At 36.8% G+C, this 24,330-nt stretch overlaps 1 protein-coding gene across 2 annotated transcripts in view; it reads left to right on the top strand.

The window, feature by feature from the left end:
- The window catches only part of SYCP1 (synaptonemal complex protein 1), a 180,362-nt gene that overhangs the window by 8,830 nt on the left and 147,202 nt on the right, over positions 1–24,330 (top strand). For both annotated transcript variants that reach the window (XM_064282384.1, XM_064282383.1), the window contains exons 10-13: positions 242–315; positions 7,109–7,217; positions 23,493–23,587; positions 24,083–24,267. In XM_064282384.1, coding sequence (XP_064138454.1) covers positions 242–315; positions 7,109–7,217; positions 23,493–23,587; positions 24,083–24,267 — 463 coding nt within the window. The remainder of the gene's footprint in view (positions 1–241; positions 316–7,108; positions 7,218–23,492; positions 23,588–24,082; positions 24,268–24,330) is intronic.

The raw sequence follows: 24,330 nt of genomic DNA, 5'->3' as shown, positions 1-24,330 counted from the left end.
TTGAAAATTGTAGACTTCTTAAGTTATTATGGTTTTGATATTACTGAAATTCACAATTTAGTAAACAAATTTATCAGCAAGAAAACAGTAGTGGTTTTAGCTGGTTAGACACCTTTGGGGTTTAATATAATAATGAGATAAAGACATGAAATATAATCTCAGAAACTTTAAATTTTGTTTGTAATGAAAAGGTTATACCAATATGTTAAGATGTTAAAGTATATTTGTTTTATTTTTAAAGTAAAGGAAGATTATGAAAAAATCCAGCACCTTGAAGGAGAATATAGAAAGGAAATAAACGACAAGGAAAAGCAGGTTAAAAAAACCGAACTGTTCTTTGTGTTCTCTGTATTTGTATTTGCTAATTCATAAAATATTTAAAATTTGAAAAGAAATTTGAAGTTATTTCCTGATTGCATGATAAATTTTTATAAACTAGTTACACATATCCAAATATTTAGCCTTTTGCTCAGCAGAGTTAATGTTTTCATTTACTCAAATATGCAGTCAGTGAATACTAGTGCTTTTTTTTTTTTTTTAAATCAATGACTCTTCTACAGTGTTTTTATGAGTGGGTAATAGAACATTGCTGCAAAAGTGTTTTGTGAGAAATTATGTTTGGACAAAAATCTCAATATGTGAAGATGATCATTGACCGCTCAGCCCATATTTGCAGTTAATTTTCAAATATACTATCCATGACATCAGTGAGGAGAACTAAAGCATTCTTTTACTTCTATTTTAATGTCATATCTTGCTAGACTTAAAAATGGTCTGTGTCTTTTCACATTCACGAGAGTATTGATTTTAGAATACCTTTATGTCAGCCTTATCAGTTGCAAGTCTTCTGCTTCCCAAATGGAAAACAGTGCACAGAAAGGAATCCCTTTCTATTTTTCCCTGTTTTTGCAGATTTTCTTCTTCTTGACTTACAGAGAGAATACTCAGAGTTTTTTTTTTTTTTTTTTTAAGTTCTGGTTAAATGATAGAATTCAAATTTATGCATTATGTTTAGATATTTTGAAAGTTGTTAACAATTTTCTGTATTGTGAAATTCTGTGAACTGAATTTTAAAATCAGATTTCAGAAAGAAAGAGGTCTTTTTTTAAAAGTTAAAATTGTGCTTCTTATAAAGAACACAATATAATAGTGAAGTGTATTAAAAAGCTCTTAGGAGTTTTGGATGTATGGGTAGAGTTTACAGACTCTTGGGCTTCCTTGTTAAAATGATGGCATGGGCAGCTGGTATTTTTGCTGGGGAGTCCTAAATGTCATTATTTTTAAGACTTTTTTTCTGTGATTCTCCAAATTCTTGCTTGTGTATATAAGCTTGGCTGGTGGCATTTTGGAGCTGAGTCAGGCAGGTTAGAAAAGATAGGCTGAGTCTCATCATACACTGACTTGTAAAAAAAAAAAATTTTTTTTTTGTGGTTGAGAATATATACAGCAGAGCGTACAGGTATTCAACAATTTCTGCGTGTACAGTTCAGTGACACTGATTTCATCTTTCAAGATGTGCAGCCATTCTTTTTTTTTAATTGTACTTTAGGTGAAGTTTTACAGAATAAATAGTTTCTCATTAAACAGTACACATATTGTTTTATGACTTTGGTTGACAACCCCATGACCTGTCAACACTCTCCCTTTTCAACTTTGGGCTCCCTGTTACCAGCTTTTGGGTCCCCTCCTTCCTTCTAGTCCTTGCCCAGGGCTCGTGTGCCCCTTTAGTCTCATTTTGTTTGTGGGCCTGACCAATCTTTGGCTGAAGGGTGAACCTCAGGGGTGACTTCATTACTGAGCTGAAAGAGTGTCTGGGGGCCATACTCTCAGGATTTCTCTAGTCTCTGTCAGGCCAGCAAGTCTGGTCTTTCTTTTGGAGTTGGAATTTTGTTCTACATTTTTTTCCAGCTCTGTCTGGGACCCTCTATTGTGATCCTTGTCAGAGCAGTCAGTGGTGGTAGCCAGGCACCATCTAGTTGTACTGGACTCAGTCTGGTGGAGGCCGTGGTAGATGTGGTCCATTAGTTTTTGGAGTAACCTTTCCCTTGTGTCTTTAGTTTTCCTCATTCTTCCTTGCTCCCAAAGGGGTGAGACCAGTGGAGTATCCTAGATGGCTTTTAAGACCCCAGACGCAACTCACCAAAGTAGAATGTAGAACATTTTCTTTATAAACTATGTTATGCCAACTGAGCAATATATTCCCCAAGACCATGGTGCTACAGCCCTCAGCCCAGCAATTGAGTCCTTCAGGAAGTTTAGATATATCTGTGGAGCTTCCATGGCTTTGTCTTGGTCAAGTTGTGCTGGCTTCCCCAGTATTATGTACTGTTTTACCCTTCACTAAAGTTACCACTAATCTATTGTCTAGTTAGTGTTTTTCCATCCACACCACTCCCCTCCCTCATAACCATCAAAGATTGTTTCTTTTTGTGTGTAAACCTTTTCATGAGTTTTTACAGTGTGCTCTCCTATAATATTTGTCCTTTTGTGATTGACTTATTTCACTCAGCGTAATACCCTCCAGATACATCCATGTTATGAGATGCTTCACAGATTCATCATTGTTCTTTAACATTGCGTAATACTCCATTGTGTGTATATACTATGGTTTGTTTATCCATTCATCTGTTGATGGGCATCTAGGTTGTTTCCATCTTTTTGCTATTGTGAACAATGCTGCAGTGAACGTGGCTGTGCATATGTCTATTCGTGTGAGGACTCTTATTTCTCTAGGATGTATTCCTGGGAGTGGGATTGCTGGATCATATGGTATTTCTATTTCTGGCTTTCTAAGGAAGCACCATATCATTTTCCAGAATGGTTGTATCATTTTGCATTTCCACCAGCAGTGCATGAGTTCTGATCTCCCCGTAGCCTCTCCAACATTTGTTATTTCCTGTTTTTTTGATTCTTGCCACTAATGCAGGGGTGAGATGGTATCTCATTGTGGTTTTGATTTGCATTTCTCTAACGGCTAGAGATTGATAGCATTTCCTCATACGTCTGTTGGCTGCTTGAATGTCCTTGGTAAAGTATCTGTTTGTTTCCTTTGCCCATTTTCCAGTTGGATTATTTGTCTTTTTGTTGTAGAGATGTTGGATTTTCTTGTAGATTTTAGAGATTAGACCTTTGTCTGATTTGTAATAGCCAAACATTTTTTTCCCAATCGGTATGCTCTCTTTTTACTCTTTTGGTGAAGTCTTTTTTTGAGCATATGTTTTTAATTTTTAGAAGATCCCAGTTACCTAGCCTATCATCTGGAGTTTGTTTGTTGTTGGTTGTGGTTTGTATCCTGCTAATGCTGTGTATTAGGGCCTCTACCATGGATCCTATTTTTTCTTCTATGAACTTCATAGTTTTTGGCTTTATATTTAGGACTTTGATCCATTTTGAATTAGTTTTTCGATATGGTGTGTGTGTAACCATTCTTAACCTCTTACTCTGAATTGAGTCTCCCCTATTAACATAAGCTCACTCCCCCCTAAGATTCTTATCTAATTTTTCAAAAATAATTTTTATTGTAATTTAAGTGAAAGTTTACAAATCAAATCAGTCTCTGATACAAAAATTTATATACACCTTGCTATGTAAAAAAAAAAAAAAAAAAGAAAAATTTTTTTTCTAGTTTTTATGTACTCCTAGTTGCTCTCTTATCTAATCTTTTGAGCTGCTTTTATCAGTTTGGTCCCATATAGATAGATCTTAAAGGGCACAATGCTCAAGGCAGACATTCGTAACTAATTAAGCTAAACTGTTGATTGGTTTTAAGAAAGACTTCAGGGCATATTCTGACTTTTCAATGATATTTTTTACTCCTACATTTCCCTGTGCCTGGAATACCCATGTTTAGAGATTTTCTTTTTCAATTTGACTATTCCTATATCTTTTGCAAAGGTAGAGTACATATGCTGACTACATTGACTGTCAGGAAGTAGAGTTCAGGGTAGGAGGGTAGAGTGGACCTGGGGAGTCCTTACTACTCATTTTACAGATTTCCGAAAGGCCTCCTGTTTCATACCACTCTTTCACAGTACCTATTACTTGTAATGCTTGAAACATTCTGGGTTCTTTGGGGATGGTGGAAGGGTTGACTGCAAATGGGTGTGAAGAAACTTTTTGAGTGATGGGCGTGTTTTAAAACTGGATTGTGGGGTAAAACTGTACACTTAAAATTTATGCATTTTATGCTTTGTGTGTTATACCTCAGAAAACCCGTTTGGAAAAAACCTGAACTGATACTTCTCTCAAAGGCTTCTCCATCTCTATTAATGGCAATGCTACGTTTACAGTTTCTTAGGCCAAGGAGCTTTGTTTCATTCTTTCCATGTTTCATTTTGGATAGTTTTTATTTCTATGACTTCAAGTTCACAAGTATTTTTTTCTGCAGTGTCTAATCTGTTAATTCCATCGAGTATATTTTTCATCTCAGTTATTACATTTTACATCTCTAGAAGTTTGATTTGAGTATTACATTTTTCATGTCTTTCCTTGACATGCTTATGCTTTCCTCTACCTTCTTGAATGTATGGACTATATTTATAATGGCTATTTTTAATTTCCTTGTCTATTAATTCTATCGTGTATTTCTGATTCTGTTTTTTTTTTTTTTTTTTCCCTCCTTTTCATGGGTTTTCCTGCTTATTTGCATGCCTGGTAAATTTTGACTAAATGCTAGATATTGTAATATGCCTTGTTGGGTGTTGAATTTTTTAAATATTCCTGTGAACATTCTTGCGCTTTGTTCTGGGACCCAGTTAAACTACTTGGAAACAGTTGATCCACTCAAGGGTTGATTTTAAGCTTTTTTAGGTGGGACCAGAGCAGCATTTTGTCTAGGATTAAATTGCTTCCACTGTTGAGTTTTAGTGTACTTCAGTTGAGAGTTGAGTACTCTACCCGACATTATGAAGTTTCTCCACTCTGGCTGTTTTCTAGCCCTATGTTAATTCCAAGAATTGTTCTGCCTACTTCTTTCTGGTGATTTCTTTTTCTGCACAGTCAATAAAACACAGGTAAACATCCTTCTGGTATTGTCTGCTTTCAGCCAGGATCCATCTGACATCAGCAGTGGTATCCCTTATTCCATGTCCTCTTCTGAATCTGGCTTGAATTTCTGGCAGTTACCTTTCGACGTGCTGCTGTAACAGCTTTTGAATGACATTAATGCGTGTGACATTAATGATATTGTTCTATAATTTCGACATTCTGTTGGATCACCTTTCTTTGGAATGGGCATAAATATGGATCTCTTCCAGTTGGTTGGCCAGATAGCTGCCTTCCAAATTTCTTGGCATAGATGAGTGAACACCTCCAGTGTTACATCCATTTGTTGAAGCATCTGTATTGGCATTCCGTCAGTTCCTGGAGCCCTGTTTTTTTTTTTTTTTTCCAGTGCCTTTAGTGCACCTTGGACTTATTCCTTCAGTACTGTTGGTTCTTGATCATATGCTACCTCTTGAAATGGTTGAACGTCGGCCATTTCTTTCTGGTACACTGACCGTGTATTCTTTCCATCTGCTTTTAATGCCTCCTACATCATTCAATACTTTGCCTATAGAATCCTTCAGAATTGCAACTCAAGAGTTGAATTTTCCTTCAGTTGTTTCAGCTTGAGAAATGCTGAGTGTGTTCTTCCCTTTTGGCTTTCTAATTCCAGGTCTTTGCACATTTCATTATAATATTTTGCCTTCTCGAGCTGCTCTATGAAATCTGTTCAGCTCTTTTCCTTCATCGTTTTTTCCATTCATGTTAGCTACTCTAGGTTCAAGAGCAAGTTTCAGAGGCCTTTTCTTTCTTTCCTGTCTTTTTATGATCTTTTGTTTTCTTCATGGAGCCCTGGTAATGCCGTGGTTTAACCATTTGGCTGCTAACCAAAAGGTCGGCAATTCAAATCCACCACCTGCTCCTTGGAAACCCAATGGGGCCGTTCTACTCTGTCTTATAGGATCAGTATGAGTTGGAATCCACTTGATGGCAACAGGTTTATTTTGTTTTGCTTTCTTCACGTATGATGTCTTTGATACCTTCTCACAACTCACCTGGTCTTCAGTCATGAGTGTTCAACGTGTCAAATCTATTCTTGAGATGATCCCCACATTCAAGTGGGACATATTCAGGTTGTGTTTTGACTCTCGTGGACTTGCTTTAGTTTTCTTCAGCTTCAGTTTGAACTTGCATGTGAGCAATTGATGGTTTGTTCTGTAGTTGACGCCACACCTTGTTCTGACTTATGATATTGAGCTTTTCCATCATTTCTTTCCACAGATGTAGTCAGTTTGATTCCTGTGTTTTCCAGGTGAGGTCCACTTGTTAAGTTGCCATTTATGTTGTTGAAAGAAGGTATTCGAAATGAAGAAGTCATCGGTCTTGCAGAATTCTGTCATGCAATCTCCAGCATTGTTTCTATCATCAAGGCCATATTTTTGAAGTACCAATCCTTCAGGCCTATAAAACAAACAATAACACGTATGAGGAACATGCTTCTTAAATCAATCAAGTATAGAGATCAAATGGGTAACACCTGCCCAAAAGCAAAGACTAAAAGGCAGGAAGGCACAGGAAAACTAGACAAATGGAAACAGGGAACCAGGGGTGGAAAGGGAAAGGGGGAGAGTGCTAACACATTGTGGAGATTGCATCCAGTGTCAGGAAACAATTTGTGTATAAATTTCTGAATCAGAAACTAATTTGCTCTGTAAATTTTCATCTAAAGCACAATAATAATAATAATAAAAAATTGCTGCTAAAAAGCTATTGAGAAGCCTTCTCTACAATATATTTTAGCACCTTACTGAATTAAATGAAAAAAAAATAAAGATAACCTGAACTGTATAGCTAATGACATTTTAACAATTTACTTGTTAATTTTTTATATTTAAATTTTTTTCTCTTAAGTGTGTTATTTAACTCATGTTTCCTTGACAAATATAATATTTTAACTTACTTTGTTTATTATCTTTAAAGGATTATGACTTTAAAAAATAGAAATATGATTACCATTTATACGAACTGGTGTCTGCATCAGTGTAACTAAAAATTTGACACTTAAATGTTTACGTTAGTGAAGTTGCTGTATTTAATTTTTGATTATTTAAATATTTCATTTTAGGTTTCGCTACTGTTGATCCAAAGCAATGAGAAAGAAGACAAAATGAAAGATTTAACATTTCTGCTACAGGAATCCAGAGATAAAGTTAATCAATTAGAAGAAAAGATAAGTAAGAACTTATGTAAGAAAGTATAGCAAGGTATCCTATAGATTCCTCTTGTTACATTCTAAATTTTTGCTTTCAGTACAAGTTTGTTGTAAACTTTCTAGTGTTTTAATTCTCAGCCTGGGTTGGACCAGTTGGAGGAGAGCGTAATAAAGTCAGTCACCTGGGGAGCTTTTTCAGTGTACACATGCTCCTCTTTTCTCTTCTTCATACCCCATGTTATCCACGATTTCAACAAAGTGCTCCGTGAAACAGAGATCTTTGTATTTTTTTTTCACTGATGAATCCCAAGTGCGTAAAACAGTACTGAGCGCATATTAGGCAGTCGGTAAATACTTTATTAATCAACGGTATGGGAGCACATGGATGGGGTCATTAATTTTTCCTCAAGCAAGACATTTGGAAAGGCATTAAGGAAGAACTGTTTGTTGAAGTAGACCTTAGATGATTAAAAGTTCGCTACACGATGAGTTGGAGGAGACACAGTGTAGGCAGAAGAAATGGCTTGTACAAGGCATGGAAGTATGAGAGTTATGGTATATTTGGTAAACTGAATAGTGTAGCTATATTTGAATTCAGGCAGATGAGACTTTTTCGGAATATTTGGGCCAAATTATGAAGGACCTTGAATGCCATGTTATATTTAGACTCTATCTTATTATTGAATAGTTTTCAAACTTGTTCAGGGCACTTAGAAGACATAATGGTTTGTAAAACATCATGCACCTTCCAGAACATCATAGGGATCTTAAAGCATTTATTTCTTTTCTTAAAAACATCGCTTCTCTTCACATAGCAAATAATTATCTGGTTCCTTCTAACCCGTGCCCACTCATTTCATGTCACTGTCAAACTATACCCTATACTCCAGATATATTGAAACTGTTTAACTTCCCATACATTTTATGTTTTTCCTATTTCACCACCATGATTTTGTCTATTTCCTCTACCCAAATGAGCCTTCTGCATCTACTCCAAACCTGTGGCTAAATTCTAGTGAACTCTTCTTCATTTGTACGACTGGCTCAAGGATTATCCCTTTTGTCTTCTGTGAGTGTTTTGGCAACAGAGAGTATGTCTCATTAAGTATATTAAGTATATAGTGTCCAGCTTATTGCTTTGCACATAATAGGAGTTCGATAGCTATCTGGATGAATGGATGCATATTCAATAATCATCATAAACTGGAAACAATTTTCTGGTAGTAAATAATTATAATTGATGTGGTTCTGTAGACTCATAACAATTGGAATGTGTTCATTTAAATTACTTTTCATTGCTTCCCATATGTATGTGTGTATTTTTTGTTTCAGTTTGTGTATTTTCTGTTGACCTCATCATCTAATCCTGCCATCTGCTGTTAATTCCGTCTAGTCAGTTCTTAATTTTAGATAGTACATGTTTTACTTTTAAAATTTCCACTTGATTATTTTTTTTTCAGTGTCTTAGTTGTCTAGTGCTGCTATAACAGAAATACCACAAGTGGATGGCTTTAACAAAGAGAAATTTATTCTCTCACAGTCTAGTAGGCTACAAGTTCAAATTCAGGGCATCAGCTCCAGGGGAGGTCATTCTGTCTTTGTCAGCTCTGGAGGAAGGTCCTTGTCATCAATCTTCCCCTGAGTGAGAAGCTTCTTAGCACAGGGTCTCTGGGTCCAAAGGAGGTGCTTTGCTCCTGGTGCTGCTTTCTTGATGGTATGAGGTCTTCCTCTCTCTGTTCTGTTTCCCTTTCCTCATATCTCTTTTAAAATAAAAGGTAGTGCAAGCCACACACCCTTTACATTGAATCAGGAATGTGACCTGAGCAAGGGTGTTACATCTGACCCTAATCCTCTTTAACATAATCTAATCTTACCTCATTAACCACAGGGAGAGATTAGGATTTATAACAACATGGGAAAATTAATATCCATCACAAAATGGAGGACAACCACACAACACTGGGACTCATGGCCTAACCAAGTCGACATGTAATTTTGGGGAACACAGTTCAAACCATGACGTTAAGATTCCAATTCTCTGGTTAAATTCCCCTCTTTTTAATACCGTATTTTTTACTTTTTAAAAAATATTAATCATAGGTCTTTTAAAGTTATTCTCTGTTTTCTTCAAATACCTGCCTCACCTATTGATCTGTTTCTATCGTTTGTTTTTCATCTTGCTTTTGGTCTTTTGTTCTTATCTTTTGGTTTGCGTAGTATTTTTTGGTTAAAAGTCAGAGACTTCAGATGATGTTATCATTTGTCTGCTAGGGAGAGATTGGAGGTGGGGTGGGCCTGATTACATTAGGACAATTAAACCCTGAGCTTACTGAAGGGAAACTGGACAAGCATATGAGGTTTTTTAAGTCTCCAGTTTTGTTACTCCAGCTCCTCAACACCCCCAAAGCTATGCTGGTTTCTCTGTTTCCCAGCAGCAGCCGTCTGCCTGGGTCAAGCTAGCATCTTGGCTTCTTGCTTACGCCCAGAATTGGCATATGTCATCTGCACTTTGTCGGTTTACTTCTCAACAGTATTCTTTTTAGGATCTTAGCTCCGTTAAGTCTTTTTGTTTTGGATTCCTCACCCCCTTCCACCAGCTATTATAGTTGTTTTCAGCAAGAGAGTTGGTCTGCTACAGATTGCTTCATACTGCCTAGCACTATTAATTTAAATGAATCATGTTCAACTAATTTTTGTTTTTCTTTTTAATGTTTGCATGTTACTACCCAATTTAGTCACTTGTCAGTACTTAGTAGTAGCTAAAGGGTATCAGTCTTCAAAGATTTAAGAAAAATTTAAGGGAGGAAAATTCTGAATATTTAATTTATTTTCTACCTCGTATATAAAGAATTCTTTGAAATAGGTTTGTGTTTAGGAGTCTGGAGTTTTCCATGAGGACTCATATCAGTCATCCTTGATTAAAGCCTATTGCTTTCTTGCATTCTCATGTTAATTTGGACCTTTCTTTTTGTCTTCCCGTGTTTCCCTCCTTTCCAATCTCTTCTTTGGAAACTCTTACTTTATAAAATTTCTTCCTTCCTCAACCTGTTAATAAAAGTTTCCTTTATCTTTTGTCTTTAACCAAAACTTGAGATCTCTACTTCATATGATGGAGGCTGCACATTCTTGCACATCTACAATGGAGTAGGAAGGGAGTTGGAAGTTTCTGTTGCCACTTTGAAATCATTGTTCACTCAGCCTTCATTGATTCCCTCTCTATTCTATGCCACTACAAAGCTAGTTGCTGGGATGTAATTATTTATCATTGCATTCCTGCTTTCCAGAAGGGAGTTGCTGTCTATAGTATATCAAGAAGTTTTATACAATAATGAATGGATGTTGACTTTTATCAAATACCTGTTTTTGGCATGTATTGAGATTGTCGTAAGATTTTCTACTTTATTAGTGATTATTTTCTCATGTTAAACCATTAACTTTTTAATGTTAAACAACTTTGCATCCCTCAGTATAAATCTAGCTTTAATTTTATTTTTATATATTGTTTGAGTCAGTTTTACGTGTTGCTTGACCAAGTTTTTGTTTAGGACTTTTGCACCTATATTCAGTGACATCAGTTATGTTCATCATGTTGTTCCACCATCACCCTTATCCATTCCAAATTATACCATCGTCCTTTACAGAAACTCAGTGTTTTTATGAGGTTTAAAAATGAATGCATACATTTAAAGCATGTAGACTAATAAAAAAGTCTAAATAGAAAATATTAACTATTAAGTAGTATCAAAAAATCCCTTCATTATTTAGTGCCTTAAATTAAGAAATGTAACATTTTAGAAAAACAAAAAAATCAAGATAGGCAAAAATGAAAATTAAATCATGGATAATTTCGCTATTAGGAGATAAATTGTTTTTAATATTTTAGTGTTTTTTTAACATGCATTGTTTACATAAATACTATTTTTTTCGTCATTTAAGTTTTTTTTTTTAATTACGCTTTAGGTGAAAGTTTATAGTGCATATTAGTTTCTTGTTCAAAAGTTGATACACAAATTGTTTTGTGACATTGGTTGCAATCCCCACAAAGTGTCAGCACTCTCCTTCTTTACACCCAGGTTCCCTGTGTCCATTTGTCACTTTTCCTGTCCCTTCCTGCCTTCTCGTCTTTGCTTTTGGGCAGGTGTTGCCCATTTGGTGTCATATACTTGATTGAATTAAGAAGCAGATTCCTCACCTGTGTCATTGTTTGTTTTAAAGGCCTGTCTAATCTTCACCTGAAAGTTGAACTTTGGGATTGGCTTCAGTTCTGAGGTAGCAGGGTGTCTGGGGCCATAGTTTTGGGGATTCCTCCAGTCTCTGTCAGACCAGTAAGTCTGGTGTTTTTTCGTGAAGTTGAATTTTGTTCTACATTTTTCTCCCACTCTGTGTGGAACCCTCTATTGTGATCCCTGTCAGAGCAGTAGGTGGTGGTCGGCAGGCACCATCTAGTTCTTGTGGGCTCAGGCTGATGGAGGCTGTGGCTTATGAGTTCTTTGGACCAATATTTTCCTTGTATCTTTGGTTTCCCTCATTCTTCTTTGCTCTGGATGGGATGGGACCAGTAGATGTACCTTAGATGGCAGCATACAAGCTTTTAAGACTCCAGACGCTACTCATGAAAGTAGGATGTAGAAATTTTCCTAATGAACTATGTTATGCCAGCTGACCTAGATGTCCCCTGAGACCACGATCACCAGCCCTCAGCCCCAGACAACTGGATGTGTCTAGGAAGCTTCTGTGACTATGCCTTGGTCAAGTTCTGCTGACTTCCCCTATATTGTGTGTTGTTCTTCCCTTTAACAAAGTTAACACTTGTCTACTATCTAGTTGCTGGTGGTGCAGTGGTTAATAGTTCAGATGCTAATTAAAGGGCCAGCAGTTTGAATCCACCGGCCGCTCCTTGTAAACCCTATGGGACAGTTCTGCTCTGCCCTATAGGGTCGGTATGAGTTGGAATTGACTTGACGGCAATGGGTTTGGCTTTTGGTTTTCTCTAGCAGAAGGATTTCTGCTTCTCTCTCTTTTTTTTCTCTGGTAACCATCAAGGATTATTTTTTTTCTCTGTTTTCTTGATTTTTTATAATAGTGGTCTCATACAACATTTGTCTTTTTGTGAGTGACTTATTTCACTCAGCATAATGCCCTGCAGATTCTCCCATGTTGTGTTTCGTGGATTCACCCTTGTTCTTCATCATTGTGTAGTGTTCCATTGTGTGTATGTACCATAATTTGTTGATCCATTTATCTGTTGATGTGCACTTAGGTTGTTTCCATCTTTTTGCTATTGTAAATAATGCACTGAACATGGGTGTGCATATGTCTATTCATGTGACGGCTCTTATTTCTCTAGGACATATTCCTAATAGTGGGATTGCTGGATGGTGTGGTATTTCTATTTCTAGCTTTTTAAAGGAGGTGCCAAATCGTTTTCCACAATGTTTATACCATTTTATGTTATCATCAGCAGTACATAAGAGTTGCAGTCTCCCTGCAACCTCTCTAGTGTTTGTTATTTTCTGTTTTTTTTTTTTTAATTCATGCCAGTAATATTGGAGTGAGATGGTATCTCATTGTGGTTTTGATTTGCATTTCTCTAATGGCTATTGATAGTGAGCATTTCCTCATGTGTCTCTTAGCTGCCTGAATGTCTTCTTCGGTGAAGTGTCTGTTCATGTCCCTTGCCCATTTTTTAGATTATTTGTCTTTTTGTTATTGAAGTGTTGAAATATTTTGTAGATTTAGACTCTTGTTGGATATGTGTTAGCCAAATTTTTTTTCCCAGTTTGTGGGTTCTCTTTGTACTCTTTTGGTGAAGTCCTTTGATGATCATAAGTGTTTAAATTTTAGGAGCTCCTAGTTACCTAGTTTATCTTCTAGTGTTTGTGTATTGTTAGTCATGGTTTGTCTACTATTTATGCCATGTATTAGGGTTTCTAGTGTTGTCCCTATTTTTTCTTCTGTGATCTTTATTGTTTTAGATTTTATACTTAGGTCTTTGACCCATTTTGAGTTAGTTTTTGTGTATGGTGTAAGGTGTGAACTTGTTGCTTTTTTTTTTTTAACAGATGGACATTCACTTAAAGAGACTGTCCTTTCCCCATTTAATGGACTTTGGCCTTTTGTCAAATATCACTGCTCATAGTTGGATGGATTGACATCTGGGTTCTCAATTCTGTTCTACTGGTCTGTGTATCTGTTGTTGTACCAGTACCAGGGTGTTTTGACTACCATGGCTATATAATAGGTTCTAAGATCAGGTAGTATGAGGCCTCCACTATGTTCTTCTTCAGAAATATTTTACTTTTCTGGAGCCTCTTTCCTTTCTGTATAAAGTTGGTGATTTGTTTTTCATTAAAGAATGCTGTTGAAATTTGGATTGGGATTGCAATTTATCTGTAGACAGCTTTGGTTGGCATTGACATTTTCACCGTGTTGAGTCTTCCTATCCATGATCATGATATATTTTTCCACTTACGTAAGTCTCTTCTGGTTTCTTGCAGTAGTATTTTTTAATTTTCTTTGTATAGGTCTTTTGTGTCCCTAGTTAGATTTATTCCTGGGTATTTTATCTTCTTGGAGGCAACTGTAAGTGGTATTGATTTGCTGATTTCCTTTACAAAGTTCTCTTTGTTGGCTTAGCAGAATCCAACCAATTTTTATATGTTGTATCCTACTACATTGCTGAAATCTTCTGTTAGTTCCAGTAGCTCTCTTGTGGATTCTTTGGGGTTTTCTGTGTATAAGATCATATCATCTGCGAATAGAGCTAGTTTTACCTCTTCCTTATCAATTTGGATGCCCTTTATTTCTTTTTCTTGCCTTATTGCTCTAGCTAGGACATCCAGCACAGCGTTGGATAAGAGCGGTGATAAAGGGCATCTTTGTCTGTTTCCCGTTTTGAAGGGGGAATGCTTTTTGTCTCTCTCCATTGAGAATAATGTTTGCTGTCAGTTTTGCATAAATACCCTTTACTATGTTGAGGAAATTTCCTTTTATTCCTACTTTGTTGAGAGTTTTTATCAGGAATGGGTATTGGACTTTGTTATCAAATGCCGTTTCTGTGTTGATTGATATGATCATGTAATTCTTTTATTTTAGATAATGGATTATGTTGACTGATTTTCAAATGTTGAACCATCCCTGCATACCTGGTATGAATCCTACTTAGTCATGATGTATTATTTTCCTGATATGCTGTTGAATTCTATTGGCTAGAATTTTGTTGAGAATTTTTGCATCAGTATTCCTGAGGGATATTGGTCACGTTTGGTGATTGGTCCGTAGTCTTTTTTTGTGGTGTTTGTGTGGCTTTGGTATCAGGTTTATACTGGCTTTGTAGAATGGATTCAGGGATATTCCTTCCTTTCTTATTCTCTGAAATAATTTGAGTAGTATTGGTGTGAGCTCTTCTCTTAATGTTTGGTAGAACTCTGCAGTGAAGCCATCTGGGCATGGGCTTTTTTATTGTTGGAAGTTTTTTTTTTTTTTTTTAAAAAAAAAAAACTTGTCTCTTGTTATATGTCTTTTAGTTTTTCTACCTCAGTTTGTGCTGGTTTAGGTAGGTAGTGTGTTTCTAGAAATTTGCACATTTCCTCTAGGTTTTCAAATTTGTTGGAGTATAATTTTTCATAGTATTCTGTTATGATTCATTTTATTTCAGTTAAGTCTGTTGTGATGTCACCCATCTCATTTCTTATTTTGGTTATTTGCTTCCTCTCCTGTTTTTGTTTTGCAGTTTGGCCAATGGTTTGTCAATTTTGCTGATCTTTAATTTTTTTTTTTTCAAAGAACCAAATTTTGGTCTTTTTGATTCTTTCTATTGTTTTTCTGTTCTCTTTTTCATTTATTTCTGCTGTAATCTTTATTATTTCCTTTCTTCTGGTGCCTGAGGGCTTATTTTGTTGTGCTCTTTTCTTTTTGTTCGAGCTCTATAGGCTTAATGTTTTGATTTTGGCCCTTTCTTCTTTTTGATGTGTGCGTTTTTTGGTATAAACTGACCGCTAAGTACTACTTTTGCTGTGTCCCAAAGGTTTTGGTAAGATGTGTTCTCATTCTCATTTGATTCTATGAATTTTTAATTCCATCCTTTATTTCTTCTTTTATCCAGTAGTTTTTAAGCAAAGTGTTGTTCAGTTTCTGTGTACTTGATTTTTTTCCCATGCTGTTTCTCTTATTGATTTCTACTTTTATGGCATTATGATCAAAGAAGATGCTTTGTATTATTTCGATGTTTTGGATTTTGTTAAGGTTTGCTTTGTGGCCTAAAATGTGGTCTATTCTGGAGTATGTCCCATGTGTATTGGAAAAGAATGTATACTTTGCTGCTGTTGGGTGGAGTGTTGAGTTGGTTGATTGTGGCATTTTGATATTCTGTATCTTTACTGAGTTTCTTTCTAGATGTTCTGTCTAGCCCCAAAAGTGGTGTGTTGAAATCTCCTACTATTCTTGTGGAGCTGTCTATTTCTCTTTTCAATGCTGTTAAAGTTTGTTTTATGTATTTTGGACCCTGTCATTGGGTACATACATTTTTATCATGCTTATATCCTTCTGGTGTATTGACCCTTTAATCATTATATAGTGTACTTCCTTATCTTTTATGGTGAATTTTGCTTTAAAATCTATTTTATCAGAGATTAATATTGCCACTCCTGATCTTTTTTGGTTATTGTTTTCTTGATACCTTTTTTTCCATCCTTTGAGTTTTAGGTTGTTTATGTCTTTGTGTCTAAGTTGTGTCTCTTGTAGAAAGCATATAGATGGATCGTGTTTTTTAATCCATTCTGCCACTCTGTCTCTTTACTGGTGCATTTAGGCCATTTACAGTCAGTATAATTATTGATAGGTACGAGTTTACTGCTGTCGTTTTGTTGTATTTTTTGGGGTAGCGTTGATGGTTTCTTTGTTCCACTTAATTTTCTGTGCTGAGTTCTTTTTATTTATTGATTTTCTTTTCATTTCTTTTGTTATAGTTGATTTTGTTGTTTGCTGAGACTTTGTTTTTCTCCTTTTTTATTTTGATGGGTAGGTTTGTTAGCTTCCTTTGTGATTACCTTGTAATTTACCTTTATTTTTCTAAGTTTAAACCAATCTCTTATTTCTTGATATTGCCTTGACTTCCTCTTCATATGGAAGTTCTATGACTACAGCCTTTATTCCCTTGTTTTTGTTTTGACATTGTTGTCTCTCGTTCCCTATTTTCAGTCTTTTAGCTTTGTTTTATTGTTGTCAGTTCCATATTTGGATTGATGTCTGGTTGATCTGTCCTGTGTCCTATTCTTGGATTGTTGTCTGATGTTGTTGGTTCTCTAACCGGATGACTCCCTTTAATATTTCTTTTAATTTTGGTCTGGTTTTTACATATTCCCTTGATTTCCGTTTGTCTGGAAATGACTTAATTTTGCCATTGTATTTGAAAGACAGTTTTGCTGGATATGTAATTTTTGGCTGGCAGTTCTTTTCCTTCAAGGCTTTATATCTGTCACTGCATTGCTTTCTTGCCTGCATGGTTTCTGCTGAGTAATCAGAGCTTAGTCTTATTGGTTCTCCTTTGTAGGTGACTTCGTTTATCTCTAGCAGCTGTCAGGATTCTTTCTTTGTCTTCGGATCTGGCAAGTTTGATTATGATATGTCTCAGTGACTTTCTTTGGGGGTCTATCCTCTATGGGCTTCATTGAACTTCTTGGATAGATATCTTCTTGTCTTTTATGATATTAGGGGAGTTGCCTGCCAGCAAATCCTCAACAATTCTCTCTGCGTTTGCTGTTGTCTGCCCCTGTTCTGAAACTCTGATCATTTGTAGGCTTTCCCTCTGGATAGTATCCCACATAATTCTTAGGCTTTCTTCATTCTTTTTTCCTGATTTTTTCTCAAACAAATTGATGTCAAGAGATTTATCTTCGGCCTCACTAATTCTGACTTGCGTTGTCTCAATTCTGCTCCTATGACATTCAATGGAGTTGTGTAATTCTGAAATTTTATTGTTAATCTTTTTGATTTCTAGTTGCTGTTTTGTAAGGTTTCTAGTAGCCTATTTATTTTGTTGTTTTATTCTTGTATTGTTTTCCTGAATTCTTCTATTGCTTTGTTTGTGTGTTCCTTGGTTTGGTCTGTGTTTCACCTGATCCCACTTTTGATCTCTTGGAGAGCTCCGTATATTAGTTTTTTGAGTCCTTTGTCAGATAGCTCCATTGCCTTATCTTCCTCCAGAAGGTTTTCTGGTTCTTTATTTTGGTTGCTTGCTGGAGCCATCTTGGCCTGCTTCTTTATGTGATTTGATATTGACTCTTGTCCCCGAGGCATCAAGAAGTTATGTATATTTATTTATTGTGTATTTGTTTACTGCATCCTGAATTTTTGTTTTGTTTTGATGTACACAAATAGGCTTGGTGTGTGTGCTACTGTGGTCATTAATCTGGCAATGTTGAAGCTCTCACCTCCTGTCTCCAGGTGGGTGGAGCAGCTATTAGGTATTTGAGCCTGGGAGTCTGTTCATTGTTCTTGCGGGTGAAAATGGGTTTCAGCTTGGAGCCCTGCCTGCTTTGTCCTAACGAGGGTGTGCTATGCTGGGTAGACCAGCAAGGCTCTGGTGTGGGTGTTTGGAGGGGGTGGAGGTGGCTGCTGGACTGTGCACCCCCTGTGTCTGTGGGTGGTTGAAGGGGTGGATATCTCTAGTCTGGGTCTGTGAGTTCCTGGCTTAGGAGGGGTGTGACGGTGTTGAATGGTGCTGGATTGGTGTCAGACCAGGGAGGGGAGTAGGTCAGGCGAAGGGCATGTTCCTTGCCCTGTGGGGTAGGGCTTTGGCGTGCACCATGGATTGGGAGCACGCACTTAACTTTCACAGGTCTGGTGTCACTTTTGTTTGGTTCTGGAGGTGCGTGCAGAGTCGCTCCTGCTTAGATGCGCCAGATGGGATGGGTTTCGACTTGGGATGCTTCTGCTTACCTCAGTATGTCCACACTGCAGATTCAGGTAGCAGGACGCCAGTGATCTGGCAATCCTTAATTCCCCGTTATCTGCTGTTTTTGAATTGTCTCTTTTTCCACCTGTCGCTTAGTCCAATTCTTCAGGTATTTCTTCGATGCTCGGGGTTCCTAGATTGTCATGTATATCCGATTCACTCGTTTTTCAGGGTCTCTGTTGTGACAGGGATGACACAAAGCATCTGTCTGTTCTGCCATCTTGGCTCCTCCCTCTTCCAACTGATTTTTGTATGTTGATCTTGTATTCTGCTGATCTGCTGAATCTTTCTATTAGTTACAGTAGTTTTCTTGTGCAGTCTTTGGGGTTCTCTATGTGCAGTGTAATATCATTGGCAAATGGGGGTAGTTTTACTTCTTCCTTTTCAGCTTGGATGCCCTTTATTTTTTCTTGCTTTTGCTCTAGCTAGGACTTCCAGCACAATATTAAATAGGTGATAAAGGGCATCCTTGTCTTGTTCCCATTTTCAGGTGGAATGCCTTCAGCCTCTCTCCATTGAGAATGATGTCGGCTGTGGGTTTTGTATCGATGTCTTTTACTATGTTGGGGAATTTCCTTTCTATTATTTTATTGAGAGTTTTTATCATGAATCGGTATTGGACTTTATCAAATGTCTTATCTGCATTGATTGAGATTATCATGTGATTCTGTTCTCTTGCTTTATTTATGTGGTGGATTGCATTGATTGATTTTCTAATGCTGAACCATCCTTGCATACCTGGTATGAATCCCAGTTGATTGTGGTGTATTATTTTTTTTGAAATGATGCTACATTCTGTTGGCTAGAGTTTTCTTGAGAATTTTATTTTTGCATCCATATTCATCAGAGATATTGGTCTGTAATTTCCTTTTTTTGTGGTGTCTTTGCCTGCCTTTGGTATCAGGGTTATATTGGCTTCATAGAATGAATTCTAAAGTAGTTCTTCCTTTCCCATGCTCTGAAGTAACTTGAGTAGTACTAGTGTGAGCTCTTCTCTGAATGTTTGGTAGAATTCTCCAGTGAAGCCATCTGGACTAGGGCTTTTCATTTTGTTGGGAATTTTTTAAATTACACCTTCAATCTCTTCTCTTGTTATGGGTCTATTCAGATTTTCTGTTTGTGTTAATTTAGGTAGATAGTGTATTCCTAGAAATTTGTCCATTTCTTGTAGGTTCTCAATTTTTCATAGTATTCTGTTCCTTTTTATCTCAGTTGGGTTCACCGTAATGCCCCCCATGTCATTTCTTCTTTGGATGATTTCATTCCTTTCCTGTCTTTCTTTTGTGAGTTTGGCCGATGGTTACTGATTTTGTTCAAAGAACCAAGTTTTGGTCTTGTTGATTCTTTCTCTTATTTTTGTATTCTCTGTTTCATTTATTTCTGCTCTAATCTTTACTATTTCCTTTCTTTCAGTGCCTGAGGGCTTATTTTGCTCTTCTCTTTCTCTTTGTTTGAGCTGTAGGGTTAATGTTTTGATTTTGGCCCCTTTTTAGTATATGTGTTTATTGCTGTATTGACCTCTAAGCACTGTTTTGTTGAGTCCCAGAGATTTTGGTATGGTATGTTTTCATTCTCATTTGATTCTAGAAATTTTTTGATTCCATCTTTGATTTCTTCTGTTACCCAGTTGTTTTTAAGCAAGGTGTTTTCAGTTTCAATGTGTTTAATTATTTTCCCTTGCTCTTTCTGTTATTGCTTTCTACTTTTATGGTATTGTGATCATAGAGAATGCTTTGTATTACTTTGATCTTTTAGATTTTATTGAGGGTGGCTTTGTTGCCTAAAATGTGGTCTATCCTGGAGAATCTTCCATATGTACTGGAAAAGAATATATACTTTGCTGCCGTTGTGTGGAGCGTTCTGCATACATCTATGAAGTCAAGTTGTTTGATTGTTGCCTTTAGCTCTTCTGTATCTTTGTTCAGTTCTTTCCAGGTGTTTTGTTCTTTACCGAGAGTGGTGTGTTGAAGTTTCCTACTACCATGGAGACTTTCTCTGTGCTGTTAGAGTTTGTTTTATGTACTTTGGAGCCCTGTCATTGGGTGCGTAGATATTTATTAAGATTATGCCTTCTTGGTGGGTTGTCTCTTTAGTCATTATATAATGTCCTTCCTTTTCTTTTATGGTGGATTTTGCCTTAGAGTCTATTGTATCTGAAATTAGTATTGCTACTCTTGCTCTTTTTTGGTTATTGTTTGCTTGATGTATTTTTTCCACCCTCTGATTTTTGATATATTTATGTCTTTGTGTCTAAGGTGTGTCTCTTGTAGGCAGAATATTGATAGGCTGTTTTTTTTTTTTCATTCTGCTACTCTGTCTCTTTACCAGCACATTTAAGCCATTTACAGTCAGTGTTGTTATTGATAGGTATGAGTTTATTCCTGTTATATTGTTGTGTTTTTTTTTTTTTTTCCGGCAGTGCTGACATTTTCTTTGTTACTCTTACTTTTCTGTGCTGAGCTTCTTTTGTTTGTGGATTTTCTTTTTATTTCTTTGGTTACTATAGCTTTTCCGTTTACTGAGTCTTACGTTTTTTTACTTTTTTATTTTGGTGAGTAGGTTTGCAAACTTTCTTTGTGGTTACCTTGAAATTGACCCTTACCTTCCTAAGTGTGAACCTGTGTTTTATTACTTGATATTGCCTTGATTTCTTCTCCATTTTAAAGCCCTATACCTACACTGTTTATTCCCCCTTTTATTATTTGTTGCTGTTGTCATTTACAGATTGATGTCTCTGTTTCTTTGTTTTAAGCCTTTTAGCTTTGTTTTATTACTGAGAGCTCTTTACCTAGGTTGGTATCTGACTGATGCTGTCCTGTGTCTTAGACTCCAGTTGCTGTCTGATATTGTTGGTTCTCTAACTGAAGGATTCCCTTTAATATTTTTTGTAAGTTTGGTTTGGTTTTTATGAATTTCCTTAATTTCTGTTTACCTGGAAATGTCCTAATTTCACTGTCATATTTCAGAGAGTTTTATGGGATATATTATTCTTGGTTGCCAGTTTTTTTGTTCAAAATTTTATGCATGTTATCCCATTGCCTTCTTGTCTGCATAGTATCTGCTGAGTAGTCAGTTTATTCTTATTGTTTCACCTTTGTTTGTTCTTATTGTTTTGCCTTACTGTTTCTTGAGCTGCTGTCAATTCTTTCTTTGTCTTTGGTATTGGCAAGTGTGATTATGGTGTGTCTTGGTGACTTTATTTTGAGGCATATCCTATATGGGGTTCATTGTGGCTCTTGGATGGCTAGCTTTTTATCTTTCATGATATTTGGGAAGTTTTTTGCTGGCAAATCTTCAATAATCTTCTCTGTGTTTTCCATTTTCTCCCTATTCTGGAACGCTGATCATGTGCAAATTTTTGCCCTTGATTGTGTCCCACGTAATTCTTAGGTTTCCTTCATTCCTTTTTCTTATTTTTTTCCTCAAAGTGGCGTCCATGGATTTGTCATCAATTTCGCTGATTCTGTCTTCCATTGTTTCAAATTTGCTCCTAAAACCTGCTATTGAATTGTCCAGTTTCGAAATTTTGTTGTTTATCTTTTGGATTTCTAGTTCTTGTTTTTGTATGATTTGTAATTGTTTATTTATTTTGACATTTTGTTCTTGCATTATTTTCCTGAATTCTTCTTTTGCTTTGTCTGTGTTTTCCTTGATTTTGCCTATCTTTTTGTTGGTTTTATCTGTGTTTTCCAGGATTTTGTCTCTTTTTTTCCTTGGTTTTATCTATGTTTTCCTTGATCTCTTTCCTAATCTCTTGGAGAGCCCTAAATATTAAACTTTTGAATTCCACATCAGGCAGTTCTGTTACCTTTTCTTCTACCAGAAGGTTATCTGATTATTTTGCTGAATCCCTCTTCGGCTTTTTTATGTCTTTTGATACTGTTTGCTGTCTCTGAGACATTAAGGTATTATTTTCTTTCTTTATTGATTGTATGTTCATTTGTTTCATCCTGGTTTTTTGTTTTATTTTGATGTGTGAGGGTGGGTGGGCTGGGCGTGATTTTTTGCTTGCTTGTCTGTAGACACGCTTGCTCTCACCACTTTGTCTGTGTGGGCAGGGCAGCAGCAGTTAGAGTGAATCCACTTTGCTATACACTGGTTTGGCAAGGTGGCTGAGGGTAGAGTTGGCGGGTGCTGTCTGCCTCCTGATGTTGGCCCTGTGGTGTGGGACTTTTCACAGCCCCTTGCCAGATGGGTGGGGGGTATCAGATAAGGAGTGGTATGGGCTCGCTTTTCGGTTCTGCAGCTGGTTGTGTGGTGAAGAGTAAGGGCGGTGCAGGCCCAGTGTGGTAATTAGCCTGAGTGCAGCGGGCAGTCTAGCTTCAACAGAATGACTTAGGTTAGTGGAAGAGAGGGATGTGGTGTATGGGGCTAGGTGGGAGGGAGAAAGAGAAAATAGTGTGGTGGGAGCCAGCAGAAGGGGTGGGCAGTGGTGTAGGGGTAGGTGAGAGGGAGAAAGGAAAGGAAGAAAGCAAAAAAAAGCTTTGCAGTGGGAGGCCGTGGGGGAGGCTTGGGGGTGCCTATGTTGTGGACCCTCATAGTGCTTGTTGCTAGGATGGGGGGATTCTTGTTGCTGCTCATCAGAATGGTGAGGAGTGGGAAAGCATGATTCTCTGGTTACTGGGTGCTCTGTTGAGAGCTCTGCGAAGTTTTCTTCCCATACTTCCTGCCTGGAGCCATTGCTGGCTGTGTTTCAGGAAGGTCATGCTGTGCTGTGTTAGTTGGCATGGGATCTCCACTCCATACCTCTCTGCGTTCTGTTTTCTGTCAGTGTCTTCTTCCATTTGGTGTTTGATCTAGTTCTTTATCCCTTCATTGGAGGCCCAGGGTTCCAGGATTGACATTTGTATCTGTTTTAGTTTTTTGGGTCTTTGCTGCAGAGGGACGTCATGATGCATCTGTCTAGGGCGTCATGTTGGCCTCATTTTAAATGCTATTTTTAACCTTTTCTTTTTACTCTGTAATATTTTATGACTATCCGAATTTGCAATCAGTAAATAAGGTCTATATCATCATTACCAGTGGCTACATGTTATACTAACATAAGCTTGTACCACTGTATTTTAATATATCTCCTGTTGGATGTTTCTAATGTTTTGCTATTATAAAAAATGCTGCACTGAAAAATCCTTATGTGTTCATTCCAGGGTAATTGGGAGATAACAGTCTTGAAAAGCAATAAAGATTGATCATGACCAATTATCAGTATATCTATATTTGCATGATTCTTCCTCATTTTGGAGTATCTAATGGGTGAAAAATAGTAATTGTGTGAATAAGGATTTGTTCTCTTGGTATGTATTTTCTATTAAGCACTACCTTATCTGTAACTTTTCTTTTTAGAATCACAGAATGAAAGCTTAAAAGAATCAAATGAGAAACAGGATTGTTTGACGTCAGAACTAGAAGATATTAAAATATCTTTGCAAAGAAGTGTGGTATGATATAAAAACTAATTAGTGTGTAATAAGTCTCACAGTATCAGTCAGTCAGCAGATATTTATTGAATACTAATACGATGTTTGAGCACCTAGAGCTTCAAATAGAGGAGACAAAATCCCAGTCTATAAAATGCTTACAGTTTAATTAATGACGTTGAATAAACACATATCCAAAAGTATAATTAAAATACAGGAGTATGCTGGGTACCAACAGGATGATGCAGGGATTGAAGAACTGTAATAGTTCTAAGAACTGAAAGAACACTGTGGGTTGGATTGGCCAGGAAGACTCTCTCTATGGACAAGATTGGACTATGTGTGGGCTTTGGAGGAATGGTCAGTTGAAATAAAAGCAGTAGGTGGGCATTCCAGATTGATTGGGTGGGAGTTGGAGTGAAGGACAGCAAATTTACAGAAGTGGATGAATTCAGGTTTTTTTTCTTTAGGGTTTTGGATCATCAGTGCTTTTGTTTCATACTTTATTTCATTTAGAGTACTCAAAAGGTTTTGGAGGAAGATTTACAGATTGCAACCAAAACAATCTATCAGCTCACTGGAGAAAAAGAAGCTCAAATGGAAGAATTCAGTAATGCTAAAGCTGCTCATTCATTTGTGCTTACTGAACTTAAAACTACTATCTGCAACTTGGAACAGTTATTGACCACGGAACAGCAAAGGTAAAAATATTTACTATATAGTTGGAAAAGATAATTGACTTCTGATATTCAGTATCATCTTCT

Source organism: Loxodonta africana, chromosome 3, assembly GCF_030014295.1.
Source record: "Loxodonta africana isolate mLoxAfr1 chromosome 3, mLoxAfr1.hap2, whole genome shotgun sequence".
Lineage (NCBI taxonomy): Eukaryota > Metazoa > Chordata > Mammalia > Proboscidea > Elephantidae > Loxodonta > Loxodonta africana.
Note: the sequence above shows the minus strand (reverse complement) of the source record. Positions and strands in the feature narration are given on the sequence as shown.